This window comes from Pundamilia nyererei, unplaced genomic scaffold, assembly GCF_000239375.1.
Source record: "Pundamilia nyererei isolate P.nyererei 1_Seehausen unplaced genomic scaffold, PunNye1.0 scaffold00035, whole genome shotgun sequence".
Lineage (NCBI taxonomy): Eukaryota > Metazoa > Chordata > Actinopteri > Cichliformes > Cichlidae > Pundamilia > Pundamilia nyererei.
The window spans coordinates 3,284,846-3,309,780 of NW_005187436.1; the positions used below are offsets into that span (position 1 = coordinate 3,284,846).

Sequence of the window (24,935 nt, forward strand, 5' to 3'; positions counted from 1 at the left end):
TGAGTTTTTTGGGTTCATTGAGAACATGGTTGTTGTTCAATAATAAAATTATTCCTCAAAAATACAACTTGCCTAATAATTCTGCACTCCCTGTATGTCCTCCTCCACCACATCCATGAATATTCTCTATGGTCGTTCTCCTTTCCTCCTGTCTGGCATCTTCAGCATCCATTGTCAAATATATCCACTATCCCTCCTCTACACATGTCCAAGCCATCTCAGCTGTCTCTCTCTGACTTTGTCTCCAAACCACTCAACCTGAGCTGTCCCTCTGATGGAATTATTTGTAATCCTACCCATCCTGGTCACTCCTAGTGAATTTTACCATCTTCAACTCAGCCACGTCCAGCTCTGCCCTCTGTCTTTTTAAGGATACCACTGTTTCCATACAATACATCATGGCAGATCTCAATACTATTTTTGTAAAGCTTCCCTCTCAATCTTGCATCCTTGTGTCACAAATCATCTCAGACACTTGTCTCCACCCACTCCACCACGCTGCCTGCACTCTGTTCTCCACCTCTTTTGTAGATCACCCATTGCTTTTTGTACGGCTGACCCCAGGTATTTATATTCATCCACCTTCTCTATTCCTTGCATCTTCACCATTACACCTGTCTCACCGTCATTCACAGATAATTCATTTATACATTATATACATTTTTTCAAATGGGTCAATGGGCTGCGGGAGAAATTTTAGAGGAACAAAAATTCCAATGTTTGTGTCATATGAGTGTCTGTTTCTCCTATGAAAATTACTGAAATGTAATTATTTTCCCTCTATTATCAGTCATGGGTCGCCCTTTCACTATTTTCCTTATCTGAGTTAAAATCTGTTAAAATGCATTTTCACTATTTCTCTCTCTCTCTCTGTTACTCAGACGACCTCTCTTGGATAAACACTGGTACGTTGCTTTAGGCTCAGTAAACAATTTTTAAACAGACATGTATAATCATGTTAAGCCACAATACATAACATGAAGGTTTATAATAATAATTTATTAATTATTTAAGTATTTCTTAGATCACTAAACACATCTAAGTCTAAAAGTAAAGCCTTATTATTAAGACTTACTAAGTATTGATTTCTGTTCATTTATGATATGTCACATGAAAATTCAAGTTTATATTTAGGCCTCTGAAATATAAACATACCCCATTAGAAATTGTTATTTAACAATAATCGCCACTTATGACAAAATATATATTTATGCTGCTCTGCAGGTTTACTGGTTCCCATACTGGTGAGCTGTACACTGGGACTTGTTTTCATTGTCACCTTGATGTGCTGCATATTAAGGCAAAAAAGGTAGGTAAAGGGCAAAATCACAGAAAACATCCCTTGCTGAACAATAACTTATTGTATGCATTTAGTTTTTTAACTAAACCACATCTGCTCTGCTTGATTATTTCCATTCCTTGAACAATGTTGTCAAGGCGCTCAAACCTGGTTTGCCCCACACTTTTTAAGGAAGTCTAAATATCTAAGTACAACAAGAATTTGACTGGCTTTTTATATGACTGGATATGGAGCCTGGAATACAAAGTACACAACACTATGTAAATTTGACACATTGAGACAGATTGCTTTAACTGACAATCAAATATAGAGTTTAAAAGTCCAGGAGTTGATAGTGGTTGTGCCCTCGTTAAATGGATTTTATAGGTGGGAAACGTGTGTGCATTCACTTAGTCACTCCTTGGCAGTGTGACAACACATGAATCATAAACCCATTTTTGTGCAGTTATGGTTTTCTATAAACAACTAGTAGGACACTAGACAATGTTTATGGGGTTACTTTGTAACTTATTATGTAATTCTTGTGATACATAGTTACAAATATATGAAAATAATTGACCTAGAAAAACAAGCATGTAGAATTTTATGTCTAGAGGAAGTAATGTTATAGCTGTTTTTAAATTCTGATAACTTCCACACTGGTGAGGAGTGATATGTGAGTATACTACTGCATTCATACTTTTAGATATGGAAAACAATGTTAGTTTAAATATGTAAGGATAGGTTAGTATTAACCAGAGGGGAGAAATGGACCGACGTATCTACAGCACTTTTCTTGCTGACCACTCAAGCAGTTAAAGTGAAACTTAAATATGTTCATACAGCACTTTATTCTTTGTGTTTTTAATCACTTTCTATACCTCAAATCACCAATTAATCTAAGGTGCAGTATCTTGGGAAAATCTATCCACACACAGGAAGAGCATGCAAACGCCACACAGCCTGCAACTATCCAGGATGTTCAAACCGAAGACCTTATTGTTGTGAGGCTCAGCAGTGCTGACAATGCCTTCCAAAACACATAAATGCATACTTTTGGAGATGAAAGGCTATGTCACAGTCTCATTCCAAATTACATCGTGGAAGGGATTGAAAGGTGTTTAACGTTACATCTTTGTCTAAATGCTCCCCCCATCATTTCTTACACCTCACTGGTAACTATAACTGTGTTTCTTTAAAGCACAGTATCACCTGTTGTTTTTTTTTAGAGCTGCTGCTGAACGAGACAAAGGCATGCATGTTGGATACAATACTGGAGACAAGGACGAGTATGGCTCAAGAGTATAACTCCTTGTTCTGAATCACACTTCAAAGGAGCTCAGAAACTTCAACATCCTTAAGACTTTTGTCCCTTTGCATCACTCACTTTATTTATTTTTTGCCCCATGGGTCACTTTGGAGATTTATAAAGGCATGCAAGGTTTAATCACATCACATGATAAAGTTTGCGTGTGGCTCTAGGGTTTTGGGAAGTACTTTTTTCTCTCAAGCCACAATCTGGAGTCCTTTTGCTGTGTTGTGGCAGGCAGAAGATGGTAGGCCTTCATGCTGGATGTTTTAAACTGCATGCAAGAGGAACAGCTGTCCTCTTTAATTCCACTTTATTTATCTGACATGATGTGGTGTGTTTCCTAAGGAGAGCTTCACACAGAGTCTACCAGGCAAGAGCCAAGAGCTGAACTGGTGAAAATCTCAGGTCAAGTCAGATCATGGCACCCATTCCCTGGGGCTGTCCCGGCATGGTGGAAAGCCCAACCACAGTTCAAACAATAGGGGGATAGGATTTGACAGACATCTCTGATGATAGGATGGCCCTAGAGGGATGGGCTATACCACAATTCCAACAACCCTGTACTTACAGTTGCTTTATGGATTTCATAATAAAAGGGTGCTTAGCTTCATTCAAACACAGCTCCTTCATTGTGAAAAATGTTGAGGAAAAAAAGGCTTTTGTGTTTCCAGCCACTCGTGGGCTGACCCCTAACCCTCTGTCCGGCAGTCGGATCACAAGACTAACTCCCCAGCACTCCTGATAGCTTCTTAGTTGGCCTGTAGGCTGTACAGTTAACCACAGGACTGCTGGAAAGTTAACATGTTATCCTCATCAGGTTTCCCTTAGCCTTTCTTCATGCCATTCTTTTGTATAATTTGAGATGAGTTATTGCTTTGTATATTTTACAGACGTAGTCAGTTCCATCTTCCTGCAGTAGTAATGACCATGTGGAGCTGTTAATCCCTGGTTAAAGCGTGTTTGTCTGGTGAAAGCTGTAATGTGTGGAGGTGATGGATGAACTGGAAATTATATCAGAATGTTTAGACTGATTAAAAAGCCTGTGTAAATGAGAAGTACAATCTTAAAGCAAAATAAGCATGAGGTGATTCGTTTTGTCACAATAAAATGCTCCCTCAGTGTGCCAGGTCTTTAACACATTAATATATTTTTTCTTGTAATTGTTACTCGTTTATTTATTTTGTCTGCTCATCAAATTTTATTCTTGTCATACTGTTTTGTTTTGTTTGGGATTTTAAAAATAAATGCACCATTACATGTGTCAAGATGTGGCAAATAGTATGTTTGTCATAGTGAGCTATACAGTTTTTTGTGTACAACAAATGCAGACAAAACTCATCATTAAAAATGTTCAAATACAATCTGTCTTACATTTTTGAGTCAATCTGCCTTTCGTGATTTCTTAAAGAATAAAACGTGTTCGTTACTGTCGGGGTTTTTCTTTTTGGACAATAGTGACATCTAGCGGATAATTCCTTCAAGTGCAATAATAAAACCTTATTACTTCCGGGGTCTCGTGTGAAGAATTGAGCTAATTTTTCACATGAAGTCTAGCTGTTCTCGGTGCTGCAGCTGCAAGTCTGCGAGCGTTTGGTTGCTTTTGTCGTCATGTATCACCTGCCTGTGCTGAAGAACAGGCGCACTCTCCTCGAGAGAGCAGAGAAATTCATCTCGGATATTTACTTCACTGACTGCAATCTGAGAGGACGGTAAGGTTTCTTTCATTCAGCTGCACTGACGTGGAGAATCCGAATTTAACGATGTAGTACAGCAGAGATAAAGTTGTTGCTTTCTGTTACCTTATACGTCAGCGTGAGTCTCCGTGACTGCAAAATACTGCGAGGGGAAAATGCAATTTATTTAGCCCATTGCATTTATACAGAGAGTTGTTTTCTTAATAACTGTGGAAAGCATGTATGCAATACATATTGCAGGCAACATTGCGTTAAGTGTCCCAGTAGTTATGATGCATTAGAGTACAACTTCCTTTAAGTGAAATGCACTTTTTTTCCACTTTTCTTTATTATAAAAATTCAAAATGTGACTTTACCACAAAAAAGGCTGCTGTAGTTTAACTGATATTTTCATCAGTCACACAGCCAGTATGAAAGGACTTTCTGATTTTAGAGTCTCAGTATAAAGGTATTTTAAAGCTTCAACGTGGAAATGGAGATTATGATTTATGATTATGGATTTCTATGAATTTTAAATGGTTTGGTCTTCCCAGGCTTTATGGAGACTCTTGCCCCCTGGAATCACTTGCCTGTTTCCTCACCCCTAAGCGGATCACGTTCGCAGAAGCTTCCAAACAGATCTTTGACCCATGTAAAGTTGGCGATACCTTTGGACCAACGTAAGTAAGATTAACAGATTTTTATCACTCTGGGATTTATTATTCCCTCTGATCTTGCCACTAATTCAAGTATGATGATTGTTGAAGGTGGTGGACTTGCTGGTTTAAAGTCACTCTGAAAATCCCAGAGTCCTGGAGAGGAAAAGCGGTTCATCTTCTGTGGGAAAGTGATGGAGAAGCAATGGTTTGGAGAGACGAGCAGCCAGTTCAGGTAACGCAGCGGCAGATTTATTTAAAGGCAAAAGTGCAGAAATATTCGGCTTAACCTCCACCTTATCCATGCTGTTTGTATTTGTAGGGCCTGACTAAAGAAGGTGAAAAGACGAGCTACATCCTCTCTGAGTGTCTGCAGGATGAGGAGCCGCACAGGTGAGTTGATCTGATCTTATTTTTGCTGAATCAGCAGCAACCACATCTTTTAGACAGCTTTAACCCCAAATTTACACATGTCTGTGTCTCTGTTTAGTCTCACCCTGTATGTGGAAATGGCCTGCAACGGGCTTTTTGGAGCTGGTCAGGGCTCTCAGATTGCACCTCCAGATCCAAACCGGAAGTTTTCTGTACAGAAAGCTGAGCTAGTTGTATTCAACGGGGATGTAAGAGAGCTGCTGACAGACTTTGAGATGCTTGTTGACATTGTAAAGGTACTATCAACCAAAAATAGTGCATGATGATACATTACTTAAAAAAACATTGTAAGCCAAACATGACATTCTGTACTCTTCTTCACAGGAGCTTGGAGAGGAAGAGCAGCGAGGCTACCAGGCGCTCTTCACCGTCAATGAGATGGTGAACCTCTGTGACCCCTCTGACCCCAGTTCTTTTGCTAAAGTACATAGTCTGGCAGGCACCTTCTTCAACCAGCGGAATGGAGAAAGCCAGCATACTGTCCATGCAATGGGTCACTGCCACATAGACTCGGGTAATGTTTTTATTTTAGGTTTGATTAAGTCCTAGTTGAGTCCACCTGGCCAGACAAAGTGTCGCTCTTTTCCCAAAGATGACCAGTTGCACTGCAGTCCAAAATGCAATGAAAATTGTAGGGTGAGCTCTGCCAAAGTAACAAACAAAACAATCCAGACTATGAGAAGAAAGAATTCAGGGGGGGTTGCAGCGATTCAGAAACTAGGGCTCTATTCCACAAAGCAGGTTTAACTAACAACTCGACGTAAGATGAGGGAAACTCAGGTTTTCTTTTCCAGAAAGAGAGGTCATTTCAACAATGAGAACTCAGAACTACCCGGGTGGCTGACACTGATTCATTTCGTCATTCATGGTGCCAAACTGTAGCGGAGTGAATTAAACTGCAGAAGTTTACATTTTTACAAACACCTAAATGCTATTTCGTATACTTAACCATAGTGATTTTAAAGTCATTCAGTCTTCAGTATATGAGGTCGGAGAGCTAATTATGTAACAGATTTATAATCAGCTCAGAATAAAATCTGTGTGTCTATGAGTCTAACTCTGTGGACATTAATGGTGTCAGATAGTCAGTCTCCTTGTACCGCAGACATTTACTGTATGTTACTGTAGCAGTCGCAGTTTAACAAGGATGTGCATAAAGCTTTAGAGGCACAACTCACTCAGTCATTTGTCGTGTTTGTAATCAGTTGCACTTACTGAAAATATGTATGACCGCTGGAATTTTAGAGATGATGTGAACATTTGATTGAAGATGAGCAATGCAGCCTGCAGAGAGTTTGATCGCACTCTGAGGATTTCATGTTGAAATTTGCTCACATATTGAGATTCAGACATTAAATGGTGTTAACATTTTGAAAAGTATGGTGTCTGAAATTTAAGCCTTCAGATGATTCCGAGGATTCATCTGAAGGCATCATTGGCTCTGTAACGGCTCTGGATCAGGCCTACAACCACTTCGGCTCCGGTCATTTCCCAGCTCGTCCTGCCTGGAAATGTTATGGCTTTATTTTTCCCCAACATGATCTGTGATTTTTATTTAAAACGACTCATCCTCACAAAACTAATTAATATCTATAACAGCTGAGACATTTCTTATAACATGTTTGCCTTTACTGATAAAATGTTACATTTATTAAAGACTTGGAAAGAGTTCATCCACTCAGAGCTTATTCTTAAACTCAGGGCTTATTCTACTGCCTTCCTGGAATAGAGCCCAGGACTATTCACAGCAGATATTTTCAATATATACGACAGATCTCAAGTCGGCACCGCTCTCCTCACCTTAAGTAATAATCACTATACTTTAACGTGGATGGAAAATGTCAATGCCACTTACAATATGCTGCTTAAAATGTGATGGCCGGTGTTGATGTGGATCTGCTGTAATAAAACTACAACTCTATTTCCAAAACAGTCAAAATACTGTTTAAATGTAGATAAAAACAGAATTCAATGGTTCGCAAATCTTGTAAACCTGTATTTTATTAATGAACTTTATAGTAGCAGCGTGTCTCGAATAAATTAGGATTGGGGCCAGGAAAAGGCTGGAAAAGTTAAGCGGTACTAAAAAGAAACAGCTGGAAGAGCAATTTTGAAATATTTAGGTAAATTGGCAACAGGTCAGTAACACGACTAAGTATAAGCAGAGCATCTTGGAGGCTCAACCATCTGCAAGAAATCTGCGTCTACAATTTGTGGAACGATTTCAGAATAATGTTCCTCAGCGTAAAATTGCAAAGAGCTTAAATATCTCGTCATGTACGGCGCATAATATTGTCAAAGGATTCAAAGCATCAGACAAAATCTGTGGACAAGACCAAAAGTCATAATGAGGCCATTAAACAATAATGAATGTGATGGTCTTCAGGCTCTCAGGCAGCATTGCATTTAAAAACAGACTCTAACATGGAAATCATAATACAGACTTTTCCACTGAAGCCACGGTCTTGTTAGGAGCAAGTAAATATGGAGGAGGAAAGTATTGTTTATCTGCTGATCTGGCTGCTTGTGAATAAGGAAACAGCTGAAAAAAATCTGTGTAATCAGTTTTTTGGCCAGTCATCAGTTGTCCTCTGAAACTCAGCACACTGGGGAAACCCACAAAGACAGGGTGAACAGCACCACCTTCGGGTAGAGACAGAGAATACCCACAGTCAGACCACATTTACAAATTATAATCCAGGTGGATAACAAGCATTTATGCAACATCAGTAACAGTACTGTGAAATGGATGAAAAAAATGTAAGAAATAGATTTCCATAGGTAGTATAGATTTTGTATTATTTTTCAATAAAATGTGAAAATCTAATAGTTAAGTTCAAATACTAACAATAATTATGATTCTTTACCCATAGCCTGGCTGTGGCCCTATGAGGAGACCATTAGAAAATGTGGCCGAAGTTGGGTGACAGTGATTCGTTTAATGGAGAAGAACCCAGAGTTCGTCTTTACCTGCTCTCAGGTAATTTCACACTAACATAGCTTTACATGTCTCGTAACACTTCTGAATATCTGAGCAGTCCCCTCCAGTTTTGACTGTTTTGTTTATGTGCAGGCCCAGCAGTTCCAGTGGGTAAAGAGCTGGTACCCTGGACTCTTCTCCTCAATTCAGCACTATGTGAAGAAAGGACAGTTCATTCCAGTTGGAGGCACGTGGGTGGAAATGGTAAACTTCATCTTAAAAGTAAAGGCAATACTATATATCATGTAAACTGCCTTGATATATTTGACATATTTGCCTGTTAGGATGGAAATCTGCCTTCGGGTGAGTCCATGGTCCGGCAGTTCCTGGAGGGCCAGCGTTTCTTTAACAAAGAGTTTGGGAGGTATTGCAAAGAGGTATGAACTCATAAGAGTTAACCTTTCTGGCAGCTTATCAGCTACATTTCTTGAGGCTTTTTGATTTTGTTTTGATTTGATTTAATTTTTAAATGTCCCACAGTTCTGGCTTCCTGATACGTTTGGCTACTCTGCTCAGCTTCCGCAAATAATGCAGGGCTGTGGCATTTCCAACTTTTTGACCCAGAAGCTAAGCTGGAATTTGGTCAACACCTTTCCTGTAAGTGCACATCTCCCACAGTGCACGTCTGTAAAAACAGTTGAAGGTTTTAATTTTCAGTCTTTATTTCTCTTTCTCAAAGCACAACACGTTTTTCTGGGAAGGCCTGGATGGCTCGACAGTTTTAACTCACTTCCCACCTGGAAATTCCTACGAAATGAAAGGCAAGGTCGAAGATGTAAGTTAGATTAAAGTATCCAAAACACGGTGAATGCTGAGTCTGTTCTCATGAAAGATTTAATTCAGGGGGATCTTTCTCTGCCCACAGCTGGTAAAAACTCTGAAAAATAACAAAGACAAGGGCAGAGCCAATCACAGCGCAGCACTCTTTGGTTTTGGCGACGGTGGTGGCGGACCCACACAGCTCATGCTAGACAGACTGCGCCTTGTTCAGGACACAAATGGACTTCCTAAGTCAGTTCCTGTCTCTTACATTAGCGTGTAATTCATTGATAACAATGACCAAGGCCCAGAAATGATCCAGAAACACTTCTCTTGATCGATTTAGTCATAACTCTTCTTTTGTCATTTCCAGGAGTTTTTAAAGGGAAGGGTGTGTAAATCAGGCTGATTCAAGCTTGTTTAAGTAAAAAAAAAAGGAAATAAAAAGAATGAGTTATGTCTAGCTATGTCATTGTGTTATTTTTACAAAATAGTACAGTAGATTAAATTTCAATAAAGTCAATGAGTCATTCAGTATTTGCGTCATAATGACTAACAAAGGTTTAACCAGAGATGTCATAGCTCGTGTTCATCTCTCCAGAGTCCAGATGTCCACTCCTGATGAGCTTTTCACTCGGCTGCAGGCTGACTCAGCTCTGCTGTGCACATGGACGGGGGAACTCTTTCTGGAGCTACACAATGGAACATACACCACACAGGCACAGGTAGAATATTAATTATAGTCGTCATTATATAGTCCACAACTTGTTCATCTGTGTGCAAAAGAAAACAGATGGAAAACAGGGAGTGACCACAGTAATACTATTTGTAATAAAAAAAAATTATATGTATATATATATATTCTTACAGTAGGTTTACATAGGATAGCGGCTTTGACAATTAGGTAGACAGTGTGGGAAGCTGCTTAGATCACTATACAGTCATGATTGTTTAATATATTTATAAGGAATAGTTAATTATTATGATAGAGAAGCTAGATAAGATACACAAGAGTATATAAAGGGATTTAAGAACTATTACCTGTAGAACAGAACGTAATCCTGCTTAGTACAGTGATTCATACAAAGTTTATACCTTACATCTATAAAATTATGCTTCAGTTCAAAAATATTTCATGTGTTTGATTGCTGTATGTCATTTTAATTGCCTGCCTTTTTTTTTTTTTTAGATAAAAAGAGGAAACCGCCAGTGTGAGACGCTGCTTCATGATATTGAGATAGCCAGCAGCTTGGCGCTGTACCGCAACAACACGTTTCCATACCCTGCTGAGAAACTGCAAGAGCTCTGGAGGTTCAAACACAATCTTTATCGGACTAAACACTGTGAGTCTTTGTGTCTGCAGGTTGAAAATGTGTTGTTAATTTCCCATTTGCAGGCTGCTTCTACTAAACCAGTTTCACGACGTGATTCCTGGCAGCTGTATAGAGATGGTGGTGGAGGATGCTCTGAAATATTATGAAGGTGAGTTTTTACAGCTTTTAATTGCAGCTTAAATCAGCGCAGTGCTTATTTAGTTTCCAGAAAGTTTTCAATGTTAACTATTTAATTAGCATAATATGCTGGGAAATTTCTAATTTGAGCAATTTGTATTTATTAGAGCTTTTGTAACTTTGTAATATATTGTAATATTTAATTTCGTTTAGGTAGTTACTGTTCTTACCGACCTGGAGCGCTGTGCCCCCATCATTTCCTCTGGGATTAATAAAGTATTCACATTCTGATTCGCACATCCTGTCTCAGATATCCGCAGTGGTGGTGCTGCACTTCTGCGTGACGCATGTGAAGCCCTGGTGGCAAAAGGCAGCTCCATGGCCGTGTTCAATTCTCTGCCTTGGGAACGCCTTGAAGTTGTCCAGATTCAAGAGGGAGCTGAAAAAAGTGGTCTAGGTTTGTTGTGTATTTCCAGTATGTCTATATTGTGCTCCTCACACAATAAACTTCATATCTGACGTTCACTGTTATGTGTGGCACTATAGCTCTGGTGAGAGCTTCCAGCATCGGTGTGTCTCCCGTGAAAGACACACCGCCAGTGACTCCGGTTTCTGTCACCGTTCAGGTGTGTGCTACATATAGAAAGATGATTGCATAAATTTCATCTATTTTGCCATTTGATTCAGTTAACTGTGTAAAATTGTAGGCTGATGGCACAGTCGTCATGGAGAATGGTCTTTTAAAGACAGCCATAAACAGAGATGGCACTTTGGCATCGCTGTGTTTGATCAGCACAAACAGGTAAGACGTGTAAAAGGTGCATATTGTCTACTACTGTACTAGCAACAGTGAGTTTCTCACCACTGTGTTGATTTCAGGGAAAGCATTTCTGATGGTTGCCTTGGGAACCAGTTTGTCATGTTTAACGATGTCCCCCTCTACTGGGACGCATGGGATGTAATGGACTACCATCTCCAGACAAGGTTTCAGCCATTGCTGTCAAATGCATTTAAGTTCAAATATTTTAGTACTGTTCAGTATATCAGTATCATAAAACTAACAGAAAAAACAAACTTAATAGGAAACCAGTGGCAGAGGTGGTGCAGCCAGTTCATGTGGTGTCACCAGGCGGACTGCGGGGCAGTGTCAGCTTCACCCTGAGGATCAGTGATAAGAGCACAATCACACAGGAGATTATCATGGATGCCATGTGTCCTTACATCAAGTTCAGCACAGAAGTAGGCTGTAATGTTTCAGAAATGTGGCACTGAGGCATGTAAGATTTATTTTTCAGCAAAAAAAAACGTGCTGCGTCTTCCAATTTCAGGTTCAGTGGGCAGAATCTCACAAGTTTCTCAAGGTTGAATTTCCTGTGCGAGTTCGCAGCCCCAATGCTACCTACGAGATCCAGTTTGGCCACTTGCAGAGACCCACTCATCGCAACACTTCGTGGGACTGGGCTAAATTCGAGGTACGACACTGTAAAGCTGTGTTCACCTTAAAATTCACAAATTTTCACTGTTATGTCACACTTCACTGCTGTAACAAAAGTGTTACTCGTGGATGTCGTTGTGTCATCCGTTTCCTTTCTCAGGTTTGGGGCCACAAATGGGCTGACTTGTCAGAGCACAATTTTGGAGTCTCACTGCTGAACGACTGCAAATACGGCTACTCTGTGCACAAGGACACAATGACTCTTTCCCTGTGAGGTTCCCATTGTTCATTTACAACACTTCTACAAGCAGTACAATTCAGGCATACAACATTTTAACTCCTGCATCTCACTTTATCTCAGACTGAGAGCACCCAAGGCCCCAGATGCCACTGCTGACATGGGGATTCATCACTTCACATATGCAATCATGCCACACACAAGTAAGTTATACTGTTTTGTTTTGTTTTTTCCTTTTGATGTGATCTTGGAAATAGGTAATAAGATAAGCTTAAACCCAGTACGTTTGGTTATTTGTGTCTAATGTAATATTGTGCTGTTTGTATAGGATCCTTCCAAGAAGCCTCTGTCATCCAGTGTGCCTACAACCTCAATTTCCCTTTGAGGTTAATCCAGTGCAGCCCCGACACTGTGCCCTGGAGTGCCTTTTCTGTGTCCTCTCAAGCTGTCGTACTGGAGACAATAAAGCAGGTATCAAAGTGAACAATCAGATCTGTATCGTCTTGCGTGGGAACTTTAGACTGCCCTTCCTGAAAACAATGAGCTCATTTTATTCGCTTTTTAATCATTTACCACAACAGGCTGAGGACAGAGGTGGGGTGCTCGTAGTCCGCCTTTACGAGTCGCATGGGAGCAGCGTGACTGCAACTCTGAGAACCGCACTTCCAGTCAGGGAAGCTTGGGTGTAAGTGTTTCTATTTTAGTTGGCTAGTTTTTCTTTTTCCTGTGTTGTATGAGTAAAGCTTTGTCTTTTCGTCTTTTAGCTGTGACCTCCTGGACAAGCAAGACCCCAACCAGCCAGTACCGGTTACATCAGAAGGAATCACTCTGGACTTCAATCCCTTTCAGATTGTCTCACTATTGCTGATCATGTGATAACATGTGGGATTTCACTAAGCCTTACGGAAGTGGAATGCAGATCAACACTTAGACATTACATGAAAGCTAAAGATTACATTGAATTGGCTGCTGTTTTACTAACAGTTTACGAGGACATTTTATATGATTGGTACGGTTTATACGCCGTTTAAAAGTAATTTGATTTGATTATTTTTTATCAAATTAATAAACAATTTGTACAACAAGTTTTGAAGAAACTTTTTTTATTAATAAAAAAGGATTTTTAATAGTATAAAAACATAAGTGTCCAAAGTGGGGGTGCCTCTTCTTTTACCATCCTACCTGGTCGTTCTCATGGTTCGTCTCTGTGACCCTGCAACAAGGACAGCTATGAGATAAATCAGTTTTCATTCCTCCCCACTAGACAAAATATTTTCATTTTTACTCATGGGCGCACCTGCAGTCACTCCCACACTACTGGTCTTTCTCCTACGTGCATTTGACCTTGTTTCACGCTGGGGTGTATTTACTTCATGCGTCTCGCCAGGTTTCCTTCTCTTTGATTCAGCTTCCTCTAGACCTGCATCCTTTTCTTGCTTTGGCGTTTTCATCCCACCTTCCTGTTTGATCCTTGTTTTCCTTTCTCTGGCGCCCTGGTGAGATGAAACTGATGTTGGATACAAACGACTGTGCAAATGTCTTGAGCCACCCCTTGTTTCTATTTTTTTTGGTATGACCACCTTTATTCTTCAACACAGCCTGAACTCTCTTAGGCAAGCTTTCTTGTTGTTTCTTTAAGAAGTCTACAGGAATAGTTCTTCAGACTTCCTGAGGAACATTCAAAGCTCTTCTTTGGATGTTTACTGTTTGCGCTTGCTTTTAGCAAGCAAGTTATAAAGAAAAAAAAATGAGGGTTGGCTCAAGACTCTTGCACAGTAACATGGAGCTCACTGTTGGTCAAAAGACAGTTCATGCTCACCTTTTTCTTGTTTGTGTAATCATGGTCATCATCTTTCTTTGCCCACTTTTTTGCCTTGGGTGACTTTGAATCTTAAAAAATAAATAAAAATTAATTAATTGACATTCTCATGTACATTTCACCTGAGCTGCTAAACTTCTTGAGAACATTACCTTTTGGTGCCATGGGCCCTGGATCCCCCTAAAATTATAAAGGTAGACACATAATTGTGTGACAAATAAAATCATCTGGCTTTGTTATGTTGCATTTCCTTTAAACTCACTCTGAACCATATTGTTCTCCCATTATGGTCCCGGAGTGTTTTCATCCCATCCACATAGTAGCACTGCAGCCATGCCTCAAAGTCAGAGAAGTCCCCACTGGCTGGATCATATCCTTTCCCACCTAAAAACCACGAGTTGTTAAACACTGCGTTCATCTCATGAGCAACTCATACTGTAAACACTTGACTAACCACCGAGGTTCACCACTTCCAGAGGGACTGTATGACAAAGACTGAGCAAGTCATCCGTCTGGTGTTTCATCAGTTTCTTTTTTGTTCTTACCGATGTCTTCTGAGAAGAATAAAACAAAGACACTGTGAGAAAGAGGCTGGGTTTTATGGCGTTATTTTTGTCCCTCTATTCTGAGTGCACGGAAACAATTTTGCAAGTGCAAAAATGTTGCATTTTGAGGAGAAAATTATTTTGAGGGAAGAAAATTCATTGCTGTGTGAAAGAAATGCATTTCATTGTTTTCCATTATTCATATACACACACACCCACACACAATAACAGCCCTTCTCACCCAGTTGTTGGCATTTGCTCTGGCTCAGATGCTCTGTGTGCTGACAGACATCTGCAGACCTGCTCTCAGTGTGTTGCTCCCGTTGTCAATATGTCTGCTTCCTCCACACTCAACTCTTTCTCTACACCATTAATAAATGTACTACAGAACCAACCAATCACAGACTTGGATACAGAAATTCTGATTGGCTGTTTTGGTCTCCAATCAGCTCGCTAGCTACTGCATTCCAGAAACACTGTCCAGAGTGTAGCTAAAATCATTTTTGGTTAGTATGTTTAATTATTTTATTTTAGAATATAATATAAAGACCATTTTTGTTTTTAATCTAGGTTAAAACAAACCACTCCACTGGGTTTAGCTACACTTTGGACAGTGTTTCTGGAATGCAGTAGCTAGCGAGCTGATTGGAGACCAAAACAGCCTATCAGAATTTTTGCATCCAAGTCTGTGATTGGTTTATTTTGTGGCACATATATAAAGTGTAGAGCACAGGTGTCGGACTCCAGGCTTCGAGGGCCGGTGTCCTGCAGGTTCTAGTGATTCCTTGATCCAACACAGCTGATTTAAATGGCTAAATTACCTCCTCAAAATGTCTTGAAGTTCTCCAGAGGCCTGGTAATGAACTAATCATTTGATTCAGGTGTGTGGACTAAGGGTGAAATCTAAAACCTGCAGGACACCGGCCCTTGAGGCCTGGAGTTCGACACCCCTGGTGTAGAGAAAGAGTTGAGCATACAGGGAGCAGAGATGTTGAGAGTGGGAGCGACACACTGAGAGCAGGTCTGCAGATGCCTGTCAGCACACAGAGCAGAGATCTGAGCAACAGCAAATGCCAACAACTGGGCAACAGGGCTGTTATTGTGTGTGTGTATATGGATAATAGCAAACACTGAAATACATTTCTTTCACGCAGCAATGAATTTTCTTCGCTCAAATTAAACTTTTCTTTGCTCAAAATAATTTTCTCCTCAAAATGCAACATTTGTACTTGCAACATTTTTTTTATGTGAGCTCAGAATAGAGTCACAAAAATAACGCCATAGGGTTTGGGAATGTAAAAAAAAAAAAAAAATCACTTTTTTCACCTTCGTGTCCGACTCATTTTTCACAGGATTCTCATTTTGACATGAATCGTCCGGCCCAAGACCTTCCAGCACAGTTTTGGCAGCCACAAAGGGAGGGATGTTAGACCTAGAAAAAAAAAAGGGAAAGAACAGTACTGAAGGTCTTTTCTTTTAGGAAACAAAAACACTCTTGTTAGCTCTCTGATTCAACAAAACCTTGTGTAGTTAAGCCATTGATATCACTGTTACTGTTTCTACCTTCAGTCATCACTAATGAAACAATCCATTTGCCGTAGTTAAGGTCTTCAATTATCTGTATAATGGGTATTAGTAAAATTAAAATGTTTCAAAAATCCTGTATGATTTTTTTATGAATGTTTACACATCAGTCAGAATAAAAATGGTAGAGCAGAGTAAATCTTTCGAGGGGTAGAGATATGCACCTTACTTCAGATTTGGTGATAAGATAACAATTTACCGGTCGAGTGCAAAGATCTTGCTGTACATCCTCATAAGATGCTACTGTCTAATTAGGTCAGTATGAGTGCGGCCCTCATGCTAATCTATGTAATGTTGTCTTTGCGCATCACCTGAAAAGGATCTCAGCCCTCAGGTAGTTTCCAATACCGTTGAAGTACTTCTGATTGAGCAGGACTTCACAGATGGGTCTGTCAAAGGCTCGGTCAGACACGTGTGTCACAACATTCTCCCTGAAAATGTTTTTTTACTGATCAGTGTGGCCGTGCTACTATATTGCGTTGAGGCAGAAGACGCAAGTGACACTCAGTATCACTAACCTGAATTTTTTGTACTCAAACATAACGCAGGGACCTCTGCCAGGCTGCCAGGTCCCGTTGGGCTCCCAGCTCCCAAACCTGCGAGGATCCACAAAGCTAAGTACTCTGCAGGGCTTCTCTTTGGAATAAAAACGCAAGTGGGCATGTTTGGGCAGCTCATCCTCGCTGGTGAAGCGGAAATAGCCTGACATCCCAAAGCGAAAGACTATGTCCATGGGATGTTCCACTTGTCCCGCTTTCACTCGCTGTTTTGGTTCATCTGTCTTTATGGGCGTCAGCGTGAGCTTCACTTCCTTCCCTCTGGAAGCAGCTGTGATGCCATAGGCCTCAGAGGTGAAGGGCACATCAGGGTTCTTGCTGACCTCTGACTTTATGACGGGACCACTGAACAGCACTCCTTCACACATTCTGTTCACATACAGGCTGGCCAGGTGGAGCTCTGGTCCCTCGGGCATTTTAGCTGAACAAATAAGGTTGGGCTGAAACTTCCAGAAATAAAACTTGTCATCAAATATTAGGTCAAAGCTTATGTCAAAAAAATGTCACTTCCAGGCTTATAACATTACTTCCAAATAACGCATGTTTCAGAACCCTGTGTCCTCTATAGAGTGCAGGAGTATGGGTAAAACCTTCTCACTTGCAATCATGACTGTAAATGTTTACATACAGCTTTGGGGTTCAAAAAAATAACACAATGCACATCTAAAAAAAATCTCAAAGCTTTAACATTAAACTTCAAACCTGAGGTTCTCCTGAATATGCTCTTAATCCAATCACAGCAAAATACTGCTCTGTGTATTTGCATAAACCAAAACATGTTGTAAAAAATGAAGTACATAGCTCACCGAAACCAGGAAACGGAGCTCGGCGTTAAGTGCACTCAGCTTGTAGCGTTTACTGTCTGCACGGCAGCAGCTGCTGATATAAATTTACAGAGGATATGTCTTTGTGCTGAAATACCGTGCAGCTAAACATTTGACCAATGCTTTTATCGCATGCGTAACCAACAGTGTTACAAAACAAGTTGTACAATCACCACGCGCCAGTCATTAAAATGTCGCGAGACCTGCACAACTGTGACAAAACCCACAATTTCTCATTTATTTTTGGTCTAATGTGTACGTGTGTTTGTTTGGTTTTCATTCTTAGCTGTTATTATTCACTTAAAACGGCTAAAATAAAATACTAGACTTGGGTTTCCTAGCAAATAAACCGATGCATGATGGGAATTGTAGGCGCTGCGGAAACCAGGAAGTGATTTCCAACTTTTTTTAAATGTCTAATATCTTTGATCACATTGTTAAATTGGCTGTAATCAACATGATTTACGGAGGCGTTATGTATTAAATAAATCATATGTGTCACAAGTATCTTAAGGATTCGGTGTTATTGTACCTACATTATAATCAATCCAGTTCTTTTTGGCCATCACTTTTTGACGGATACATTTTACATTGTTTTTATTTATAAGCATACAGAGGTAAAACACAAATAATTAACATAATTAAATGTGTTGACTTATACAAGCAACATCTTTTTTAAACAATGATCATTATTTTTTTACTTCAGTAACAAATATCACACAATCTGGACACATTTCTACTAATTTTTACTAAAATGGTAGAAAAAATACAACTAAATATCAGTTGAGAGACACAAGGAATTACATTTTTTTAGGAAGAATACATAACACTGTACAACTTGTAAGTATGGCACTTTAGGCAGTTAATCATCATTATCGTCGATTTTCAGAAAGTCACGCCTGTTGTTCATTGTAGTGAGTTCATTAGAACCTGGGCTTGTTTGAGCTCTGAAAAAGTACAGAGACAAAAAAATAACATCACAGGTCTGGCAAATTAAAAGACAACAAAAAGGGAAGTATTTTAAAAGATACTGAACTTACCAGCAAGCAGCACTCTGAACTTGTCAGCAGAAACAGACACCACAGTTGTCTCTGGGGCACCTGATTCTGCTCCTTGCCTCTGCAGTTTAAGTTGAATTGTTGGTTGATTCACCTCCCTCAGTTCACTGGAGCTCAAAGTGTAGTCCACTCGCCAAGAAACAGAGTCCAGTCGACCCACTGATCACAAAGCAGAATGCCAGTGCTCAGTCATCAACTTCCCAGCAGCAGCCATCATTAATTTTCTCTTCTTTCTTGAATAGGAAAGGCAGAAATACTTACATCTCAGGCTTGTCTCTCTTAATTTCTCCCGCAGTGCAACATGCTTGTCTTCATAGGACTTGCACAGCCCTGTAGTGTGCTCTAAAGAAATATTGAGTAGAAAAAAATAATTTGAGTGTTTCAGCTGACGATTAGCTGAAGAACTAATTATGCAGTACCAGACGACTAAAAAGAAAATCTAACAGTTACAAAGTCCTTAGAAGTATTTCATATTTATCAAATAAAATAAACCTTTTACTATTTCTGAAACATAACATACAATCTCAAAATCTCAGGCAGAAAGCCATCTGTCATTTTTATTTATAATGAAACACACAAAAATCATGGTGAAACTTTGGGCTTCTTATTTTCCAAAGGGTGGACTGATGTGGCACAGATGGCCTTCCTGACACAAAGCTGTGATTTATGCAGGGAGGGACCACTGGAAGCGTGCTAGCTTGTGTCTCCACTCAACCTCAAAAGGGGGATTGTCCATGTGTAAGGCAAATGTGTTAACACCACTTTTATAGAGTTGTTGATACAGCAATGCACCACCCAGTCTGTAAATCAGCATTGCCTTTGTTGTTCATGATGTACTGCTTTTTTCTTTTATTGTCAATCCACATTCATAGAATGTAGTTAAAAAGGAAAGAACCAACACAACAGGCCATGAATAGGAAAAAATAGAACAGAATAACTTTACTGTCCATGTTAGTGGAAAACTGTCTTTGGTTCACTAAGTCAAAAATCAATTCACAATATGAAAAACAATGATAACAATCAGCATGCATTCATACACATGCATACGTTAAAAATAATAATAATTACAGAAATACATTACAGCTTCTCATTTTTCAGTATACCAGTTTCACTTGGCAAAAATTATCCCTTACACACCCATTTAATAGCTATAATATCCTCTGACATCATCCTGAGGACATTTGTTAAAAAACACAATAAATGATTTTGAACTAATGCAATACAGGAGTTTCTAAAATCCTTCCTCTATTATACTTCTGTGCTCATACTCTAGAAATAAAATATTAAAATCCTGTAACATAAACTCTACATTTAGCTGCTCTTGTTCCACATTATCCCCATGTGAGACATTTCCCCAGGATATTAGATTAAACTAGTCACTTGTGTTTTTGTTAGAAAGTTTGGCTGTCCTTGCTCTTGGCAAAGATTCAGGCATGAGAACAAATCGGTGCATATCAAGTTGTAGACTGCATTTATTCTTACACCAACCTTTGGACACAAACACACAGGCTTACCTTTAGGCAGGCCAAGCTGTTGTAGCTCACTGGATAGAGATTCACTGTCAACATCATGCTTCGCTGCACTGGAGAAAATAAAGCTGAGCACTGCCACACTAGCTTTGATGTCTCCGCTCTCTGCAAAATGGTTTATTGACACAAAACAGCTTATCTGACAGAAATTGTAAAAAAAACCCAAAAAAACAAAGTTTAAGTTCAACAGTGTTAAAGACTTATGTGTAAGGCAAATTAGATAGACCAGGAATGCCGCACAACTTAGTGCATTTACAATGTGTAATCACCAATTTCTGTTCTTCCATAAAAAAAGAATTTTAATGCTTTAAAGCCAATTCTTGTGCACTTATGAACCCCTTTGAGTGCTCTTGCTATGCTTTAATGACTTTCATGAAGTCCTGTTCTAATAACTCACCTGTCCAGCCACTCATTCATGATAAACTACAAAGTGGCACAGTGAGAAAACAGACTTGTGTCAAACTGACCCATTTGTTATCATCAAGATCATCACTTGTCATGCGATCTGGGTCTCTGGCTACTACCATGTGTCTAATCAGCGGTGTCAACAGAAAAAACATGCAGGCTCCAAGCTCAAAGGTCACACGTCAAGTCAGGAGCACAAACAACAGAATGAATGAGAATGAGGCCTGGCCACTCAATTCAACCCCCAAATGTTTAAACTGTTAAGACACTATTTTACTGTAATGTTCTCAGGGCCCAGAAGAAGAAAACTCACCACAAATGATGTGAACTCAGGGTTGTGCTATCATGCCTTTTAGCAACTACTAACAACACTATGAAAGCTCAGAACTTTATTTCCACACCAACAAGACCAGCTTCAGGCCAGCAACCAGATTTGTTTGTTTTTTGTAGCTTTGTACTCTTCTCTAATATGAAATTAAGGTTTAAGAAGATATTCAATATTTTAATATGGTGGACTTTGCTGCTTTTTTAGACAGTGTTAGAAGCTGCACAGCACTACTTCCAGAGAAATTAACCTGAAGCTGAACCTGACAATGTTCAAATTTAAATGAGGTAGGATTACTGCTTTTTAACAGGCATAGTCACAAAACCTTTTTATCAAGGACCAAGCAGCCAAAGACTTAGAGGCACATGTGTAATTTACAAAATCTGGGTTACAATATCTCCCCCAAAAAGATTCAAAATAATATCAAAAATACACATTCATGGAAATAAGCTTGTACGGGCAGGGTGTGGTTTGCAACAGTTGCAGGGTAGGGGTGATGCAGCAATATCAGGGGGCAGTGCCACAGGAGGCTGGCAGTGATCACCTAATTAGGTCTCTCCTGTATTTTATGCGTTAGCATCTTGGGAGGGTGTGCGGAGAGAGGAGTCTGAGTTAATGGCAGAGTAGCTAGACCTGTCCAGGGAAACTCAAACAATAGCCATAGGTCAAGATTGCTTTCCACAAACAATGGTTTATTGCACAAATACTGTGTCTGCTGTGTCGTTTTGGAGTTGCTTTAACACTATTTTAAGAAATAAGTGGGCTCATAAAAAAGTCAACTTAATGAAACGCTAGTTATAAATAGTGTTTAACAAAATAATAGAACTCAACAAGCTAACTGATTCAAATGAGAGATTAACTTACATAGTAACTGCAGAGGCCATTTGGTTGGCCTCTGCAATCAAACCAGCTCCACCCTCAGCCATCATTCCCCCCTAACTACCACAACAGTTAAATGTTGCGTCATTAACAAAAATAAATAAATAAATAATTTCCATCTCAAATCATCAAATACATGTAACATTTTCTGATCGATCATGCCAGATTTGCCTAAAAATGTTGTGATCCATAGATTGGAGATTTTATATACATATCTTTTTTATATATTTTCATACTTTAAGTACATATTTTCACATTTTAAGTACATTATCTTACATAGTAATTACACATCTTTACAGTTAATACATAAATATAAATAATAATAATAATAATAATAACAATAATGAATAAAGTGAACAAATACTTGTATTCCCACAGGGAGGGTTACTGGTCAGTTAGGATAGGCAGATGTTATGATTGATCAAATGCACGAAGATCAAATATTATAAAAAATATAAAGTTGGAACTTCTAGAATCTTGAATCTAAATAGAAAGAGCCAGTCATATGTCTGCAGACAGAAATGTTAAGCGCCTTGAAATGTAATTGTTGCATCTCTCTCAGAGAAACAACACAAGAGACACTTACCAAACTTTGCATCTGCAGTAAGCTTTCCGACTTTTTCATACTGTAAATGAAGCAAGAGAGAAGACACCACAGATGTGTGTGTGTTTCAAAACTACAGTCTACATATGACGAGCCTGTAGAAATGTCCAACAACTTACATCAATGCCCTCTCCAAGCAAATCCTTCAGCACTTGAGCACAAAGTAGCTTCATCTTGACACTTGACTGTTACATTAATGGAATAGAAAATATATTCGTTATAAAAAAAAATAAAATCAATAAACTGGTGCCAGTAACAACTTTATCTCTTATGGTTTCTTTTACTCACAATTTTTGCTAACGTGCTGATTTCGGCAAGTACCCAATCTGGGCAGTCTAAGTCTCCACAGAAACGGAACCGCTAGGACAAAGAGGGTCACTCATAAGTTCATACACTGTGCAAAAACTACAGTATTTACAGTCACAGAAGGCTCAAAAAATGGGCTACTGGCTTAGCCTGCTTGCTAACTAGCAGCAGCACTAAACCTCGACGCCTTTGAGGTAAATTATCCGTCATTGCGTTAATACGTAAAGCGACTATATAATCGGACAATTTCACAGAATTATCAATGAATTAGACAGCATTAAATAATGAGATAAAGAGCGAACGAGCTTACCATGGTTGTTGAAGAAGGAAGACAACCGGAAGACGAGTTTTTTTTCTTTGCATCTAATTGGACGACGTCTTAGGTCACGTGACGGTCTGGCTGCAGCACCCTTGTTCCTCCTTTTTTTGCAGGTTGTTCTCACTCTCCCATTCTCTCTCTTTCTGAGTTAGACAGTTTAGTGTGGGTTAGATGTAAGGTCCGTATTTATTTTTTCATTTAATCAGAGGTTTAGTACTATATCATAAAGTACACGCAGGTGACGCTTATGCACGTGCATGCGCATGGTAGAGCACGTAAGCGTGCACAGTTAACATAAATTAGTCAGCTATAACTGATCACATATTCAGATATTACCAGGGGCGTATTTAGAGGGGTGGAATGGGGTGGCACGTGGCACCCTAATTTTGCATATGATGGTGCCATTTATTAAGATAAAATAGCATTAACAGTTTGAAGATGGAATGAAGGTGAGTGTCATTATCACTCTGTGTGCCACACCTCCAAATCACATGACCAGCATGCGATTAAGCTGACATAGCAACAAGCTGCAGCCACGTTGATTCTGTATTTCAGCTTGTGTTGAGTGGACTTCAAGGTTTGAAAATTTTAATGACAGGCCAGTAAATTCGGAATCATGATATCTATCTATCTCTATCTATATATCTATACATATATCTACACACGTATACATACATATAGGTACACATACATATACGTATAGGTACATAGACAGACAGACAGATATGCCGTTTGTATTTATTATGGAGGTTGTACATTACAGAAAATCAAAATGTATAGTGTAACTGAAAAGTTTAATTATGTGGGCTACAGAAAATAATTAACTTACAGACTATATTTATATGAAACACGTGTATACTTACTGCATTTGAATCAATTTAACCATATGTAACACCTGCACATGTGTTTAAAAAGGCTTTGATTTTGCCACCCTATTTGATTTCTATGCCACCCTCATAAAGTTATGACGCACACCTTCATGTTCATCTCTACCTGTCTGAACATCTTCATCAGCACAGTTCTTCTCCCTGGACAATTTCTCTGTCTTTCTTTTTTGTTCCAAGTTCATTAACCTCACAGCCTCATGGAAAAAGCTGCACCTCAGCCTTGTTGTACAGGTGTGAGGCTACGCAGCCTTCTTTGGGGGGGCAGATTAAACCACTCTTTGCAGCACTTTCTTATTGGCTTACGCAGTTTCTAATCATAGAGGAGTTTAGGATGCTTTCAACCACACAATCCGACAAAGAAAGTAGAGCTGCACCGATGACATCCTGCTTCAGCCTCACCAGCATTGGTGAGCTTAATAATATTGTCTGTATTTGTGAGTAATTGTTGGACATATGCATACACAGGTAGTTGACTGTGGTCACCAACTCCACAGCTTCTGCTCTAAGGAGGGAATGAGGCATGTGAGCCCGTCCTAAAATTTACCACCATCTCTTTCATCTTCACCCCACTGATCGAGAACAAGTTCTTCCATTTCTCTCCTTTAGAAAGACTCTGTACAGTACTTTGTTTTTGTTACTATTGTCCATGATATAATGATATAAAAAAATTATTTCTGTGAAAACTGTGTGTGTTTCGGTTCCGTGTCCTGTTCTGTTTATATATGTGGTTTTTTGCTGCTGTTGCAGCCAAATTTCCCCTTGTGGGACAATTAAAGGACTATTCTATTCTATTCTATTCTATTCTAGACTTGTTGGAGATAAGATAAGCAACAGCTGTGTCATCTGCAAACCTCCTGAAATTAGAAATATCCTGTCTCAGAGTGATGCTGAAAAACTAGTTCACGCATTTATTACTTCTAGGCTGGACTACTGTAATTCATTATTATCAGGAAGTCCTAAAAATCGATGAATTCAAAATCCTGCTCCTCACATAAGGTCTTAAATAATCAGGCCCCATCTTATCTTAATGACCTTGTAGTACCATATCACCCCATTAGAGCACTTTGCTCTCGCACTGC

At 39.4% G+C, this 24,935-nt stretch overlaps 3 protein-coding genes and 1 long non-coding RNA gene across 8 annotated transcripts; 2 read left to right on the forward strand and 2 right to left on the reverse strand.

The window, feature by feature from the left end:
- Positions 1–867: 867 nt before the first annotated feature.
- LOC102196141 (uncharacterized) lies at positions 868–3,941 on the forward strand. The gene is made up of 3 exons (XR_311660.1): positions 868–905; positions 1,225–1,309; positions 2,509–3,941. It is a non-coding gene; the product is annotated as an uncharacterized LOC102196141 (long non-coding RNA).
- A 160-nt stretch (positions 3,942–4,101) lies between these two features.
- man2c1 (mannosidase, alpha, class 2C, member 1) lies at positions 4,102–13,300 on the forward strand. Its single transcript, XM_005730026.1, has 26 exons — positions 4,102–4,300; positions 4,819–4,944; positions 5,032–5,155; positions 5,243–5,313; positions 5,411–5,588; positions 5,677–5,866; positions 8,226–8,332; positions 8,426–8,536; positions 8,617–8,709; positions 8,813–8,929; positions 9,012–9,107; positions 9,198–9,343; positions 9,693–9,816; positions 10,281–10,402; positions 10,488–10,573; positions 10,853–10,999; positions 11,089–11,168; positions 11,250–11,344; positions 11,422–11,526; positions 11,625–11,781; positions 11,871–12,014; positions 12,138–12,247; positions 12,339–12,418; positions 12,544–12,686; positions 12,797–12,900; positions 12,980–13,300. Exons 1-26 carry the CDS (start codon positions 4,200–4,202, stop codon positions 13,089–13,091), a joined length of 3,069 nt encoding a protein of 1,022 aa, XP_005730083.1. The 5' UTR covers positions 4,102–4,199; the 3' UTR covers positions 13,092–13,300.
- Positions 13,115–17,873, reverse strand: neil1 (nei-like DNA glycosylase 1). 5 transcript variants are annotated; one of them, XM_013910094.1, is made up of 10 exons: positions 17,527–17,873; positions 16,682–17,166; positions 16,475–16,594; positions 15,906–16,011; positions 14,489–14,585; positions 14,297–14,418; positions 14,187–14,214; positions 14,035–14,105; positions 13,513–13,708; positions 13,115–13,428 (listed from the first exon to the last, which is right to left on the reverse strand). In XM_013910094.1, exons 2-10 carry the CDS (start codon positions 17,134–17,136, stop codon positions 13,394–13,396), a joined length of 1,230 nt encoding a protein of 409 aa, XP_013765548.1. In that variant the 5' UTR covers positions 17,137–17,166; positions 17,527–17,873; the 3' UTR covers positions 13,115–13,393. The 5 variants fall into 5 exon arrangements, with proteins under 5 accessions (XP_013765548.1, XP_013765549.1, XP_005730080.1 ...); XM_013910095.1 differs by having other exon boundaries at positions 14,492–14,588; XM_005730023.2 differs by having other exon boundaries at positions 13,116–13,428; positions 14,489–14,588; positions 16,682–17,141.
- Positions 17,874–18,083: 210 nt separating this feature from the next.
- Positions 18,084–23,038, reverse strand: commd4 (COMM domain containing 4). Its single transcript, XM_005730027.1, has 8 exons — positions 22,961–23,038; positions 22,633–22,704; positions 22,464–22,529; positions 22,327–22,366; positions 20,117–20,236; positions 18,864–18,944; positions 18,585–18,761; positions 18,084–18,491 (listed from the first exon to the last, which is right to left on the reverse strand). The coding sequence occupies exons 1-8, from the start codon at positions 22,961–22,963 to the stop codon at positions 18,451–18,453; spliced, it is 600 nt and encodes a 199-aa protein (XP_005730084.1). The 5' UTR covers positions 22,964–23,038; the 3' UTR covers positions 18,084–18,450.
- Positions 23,039–24,935: the final 1,897 nt, after the last annotated feature.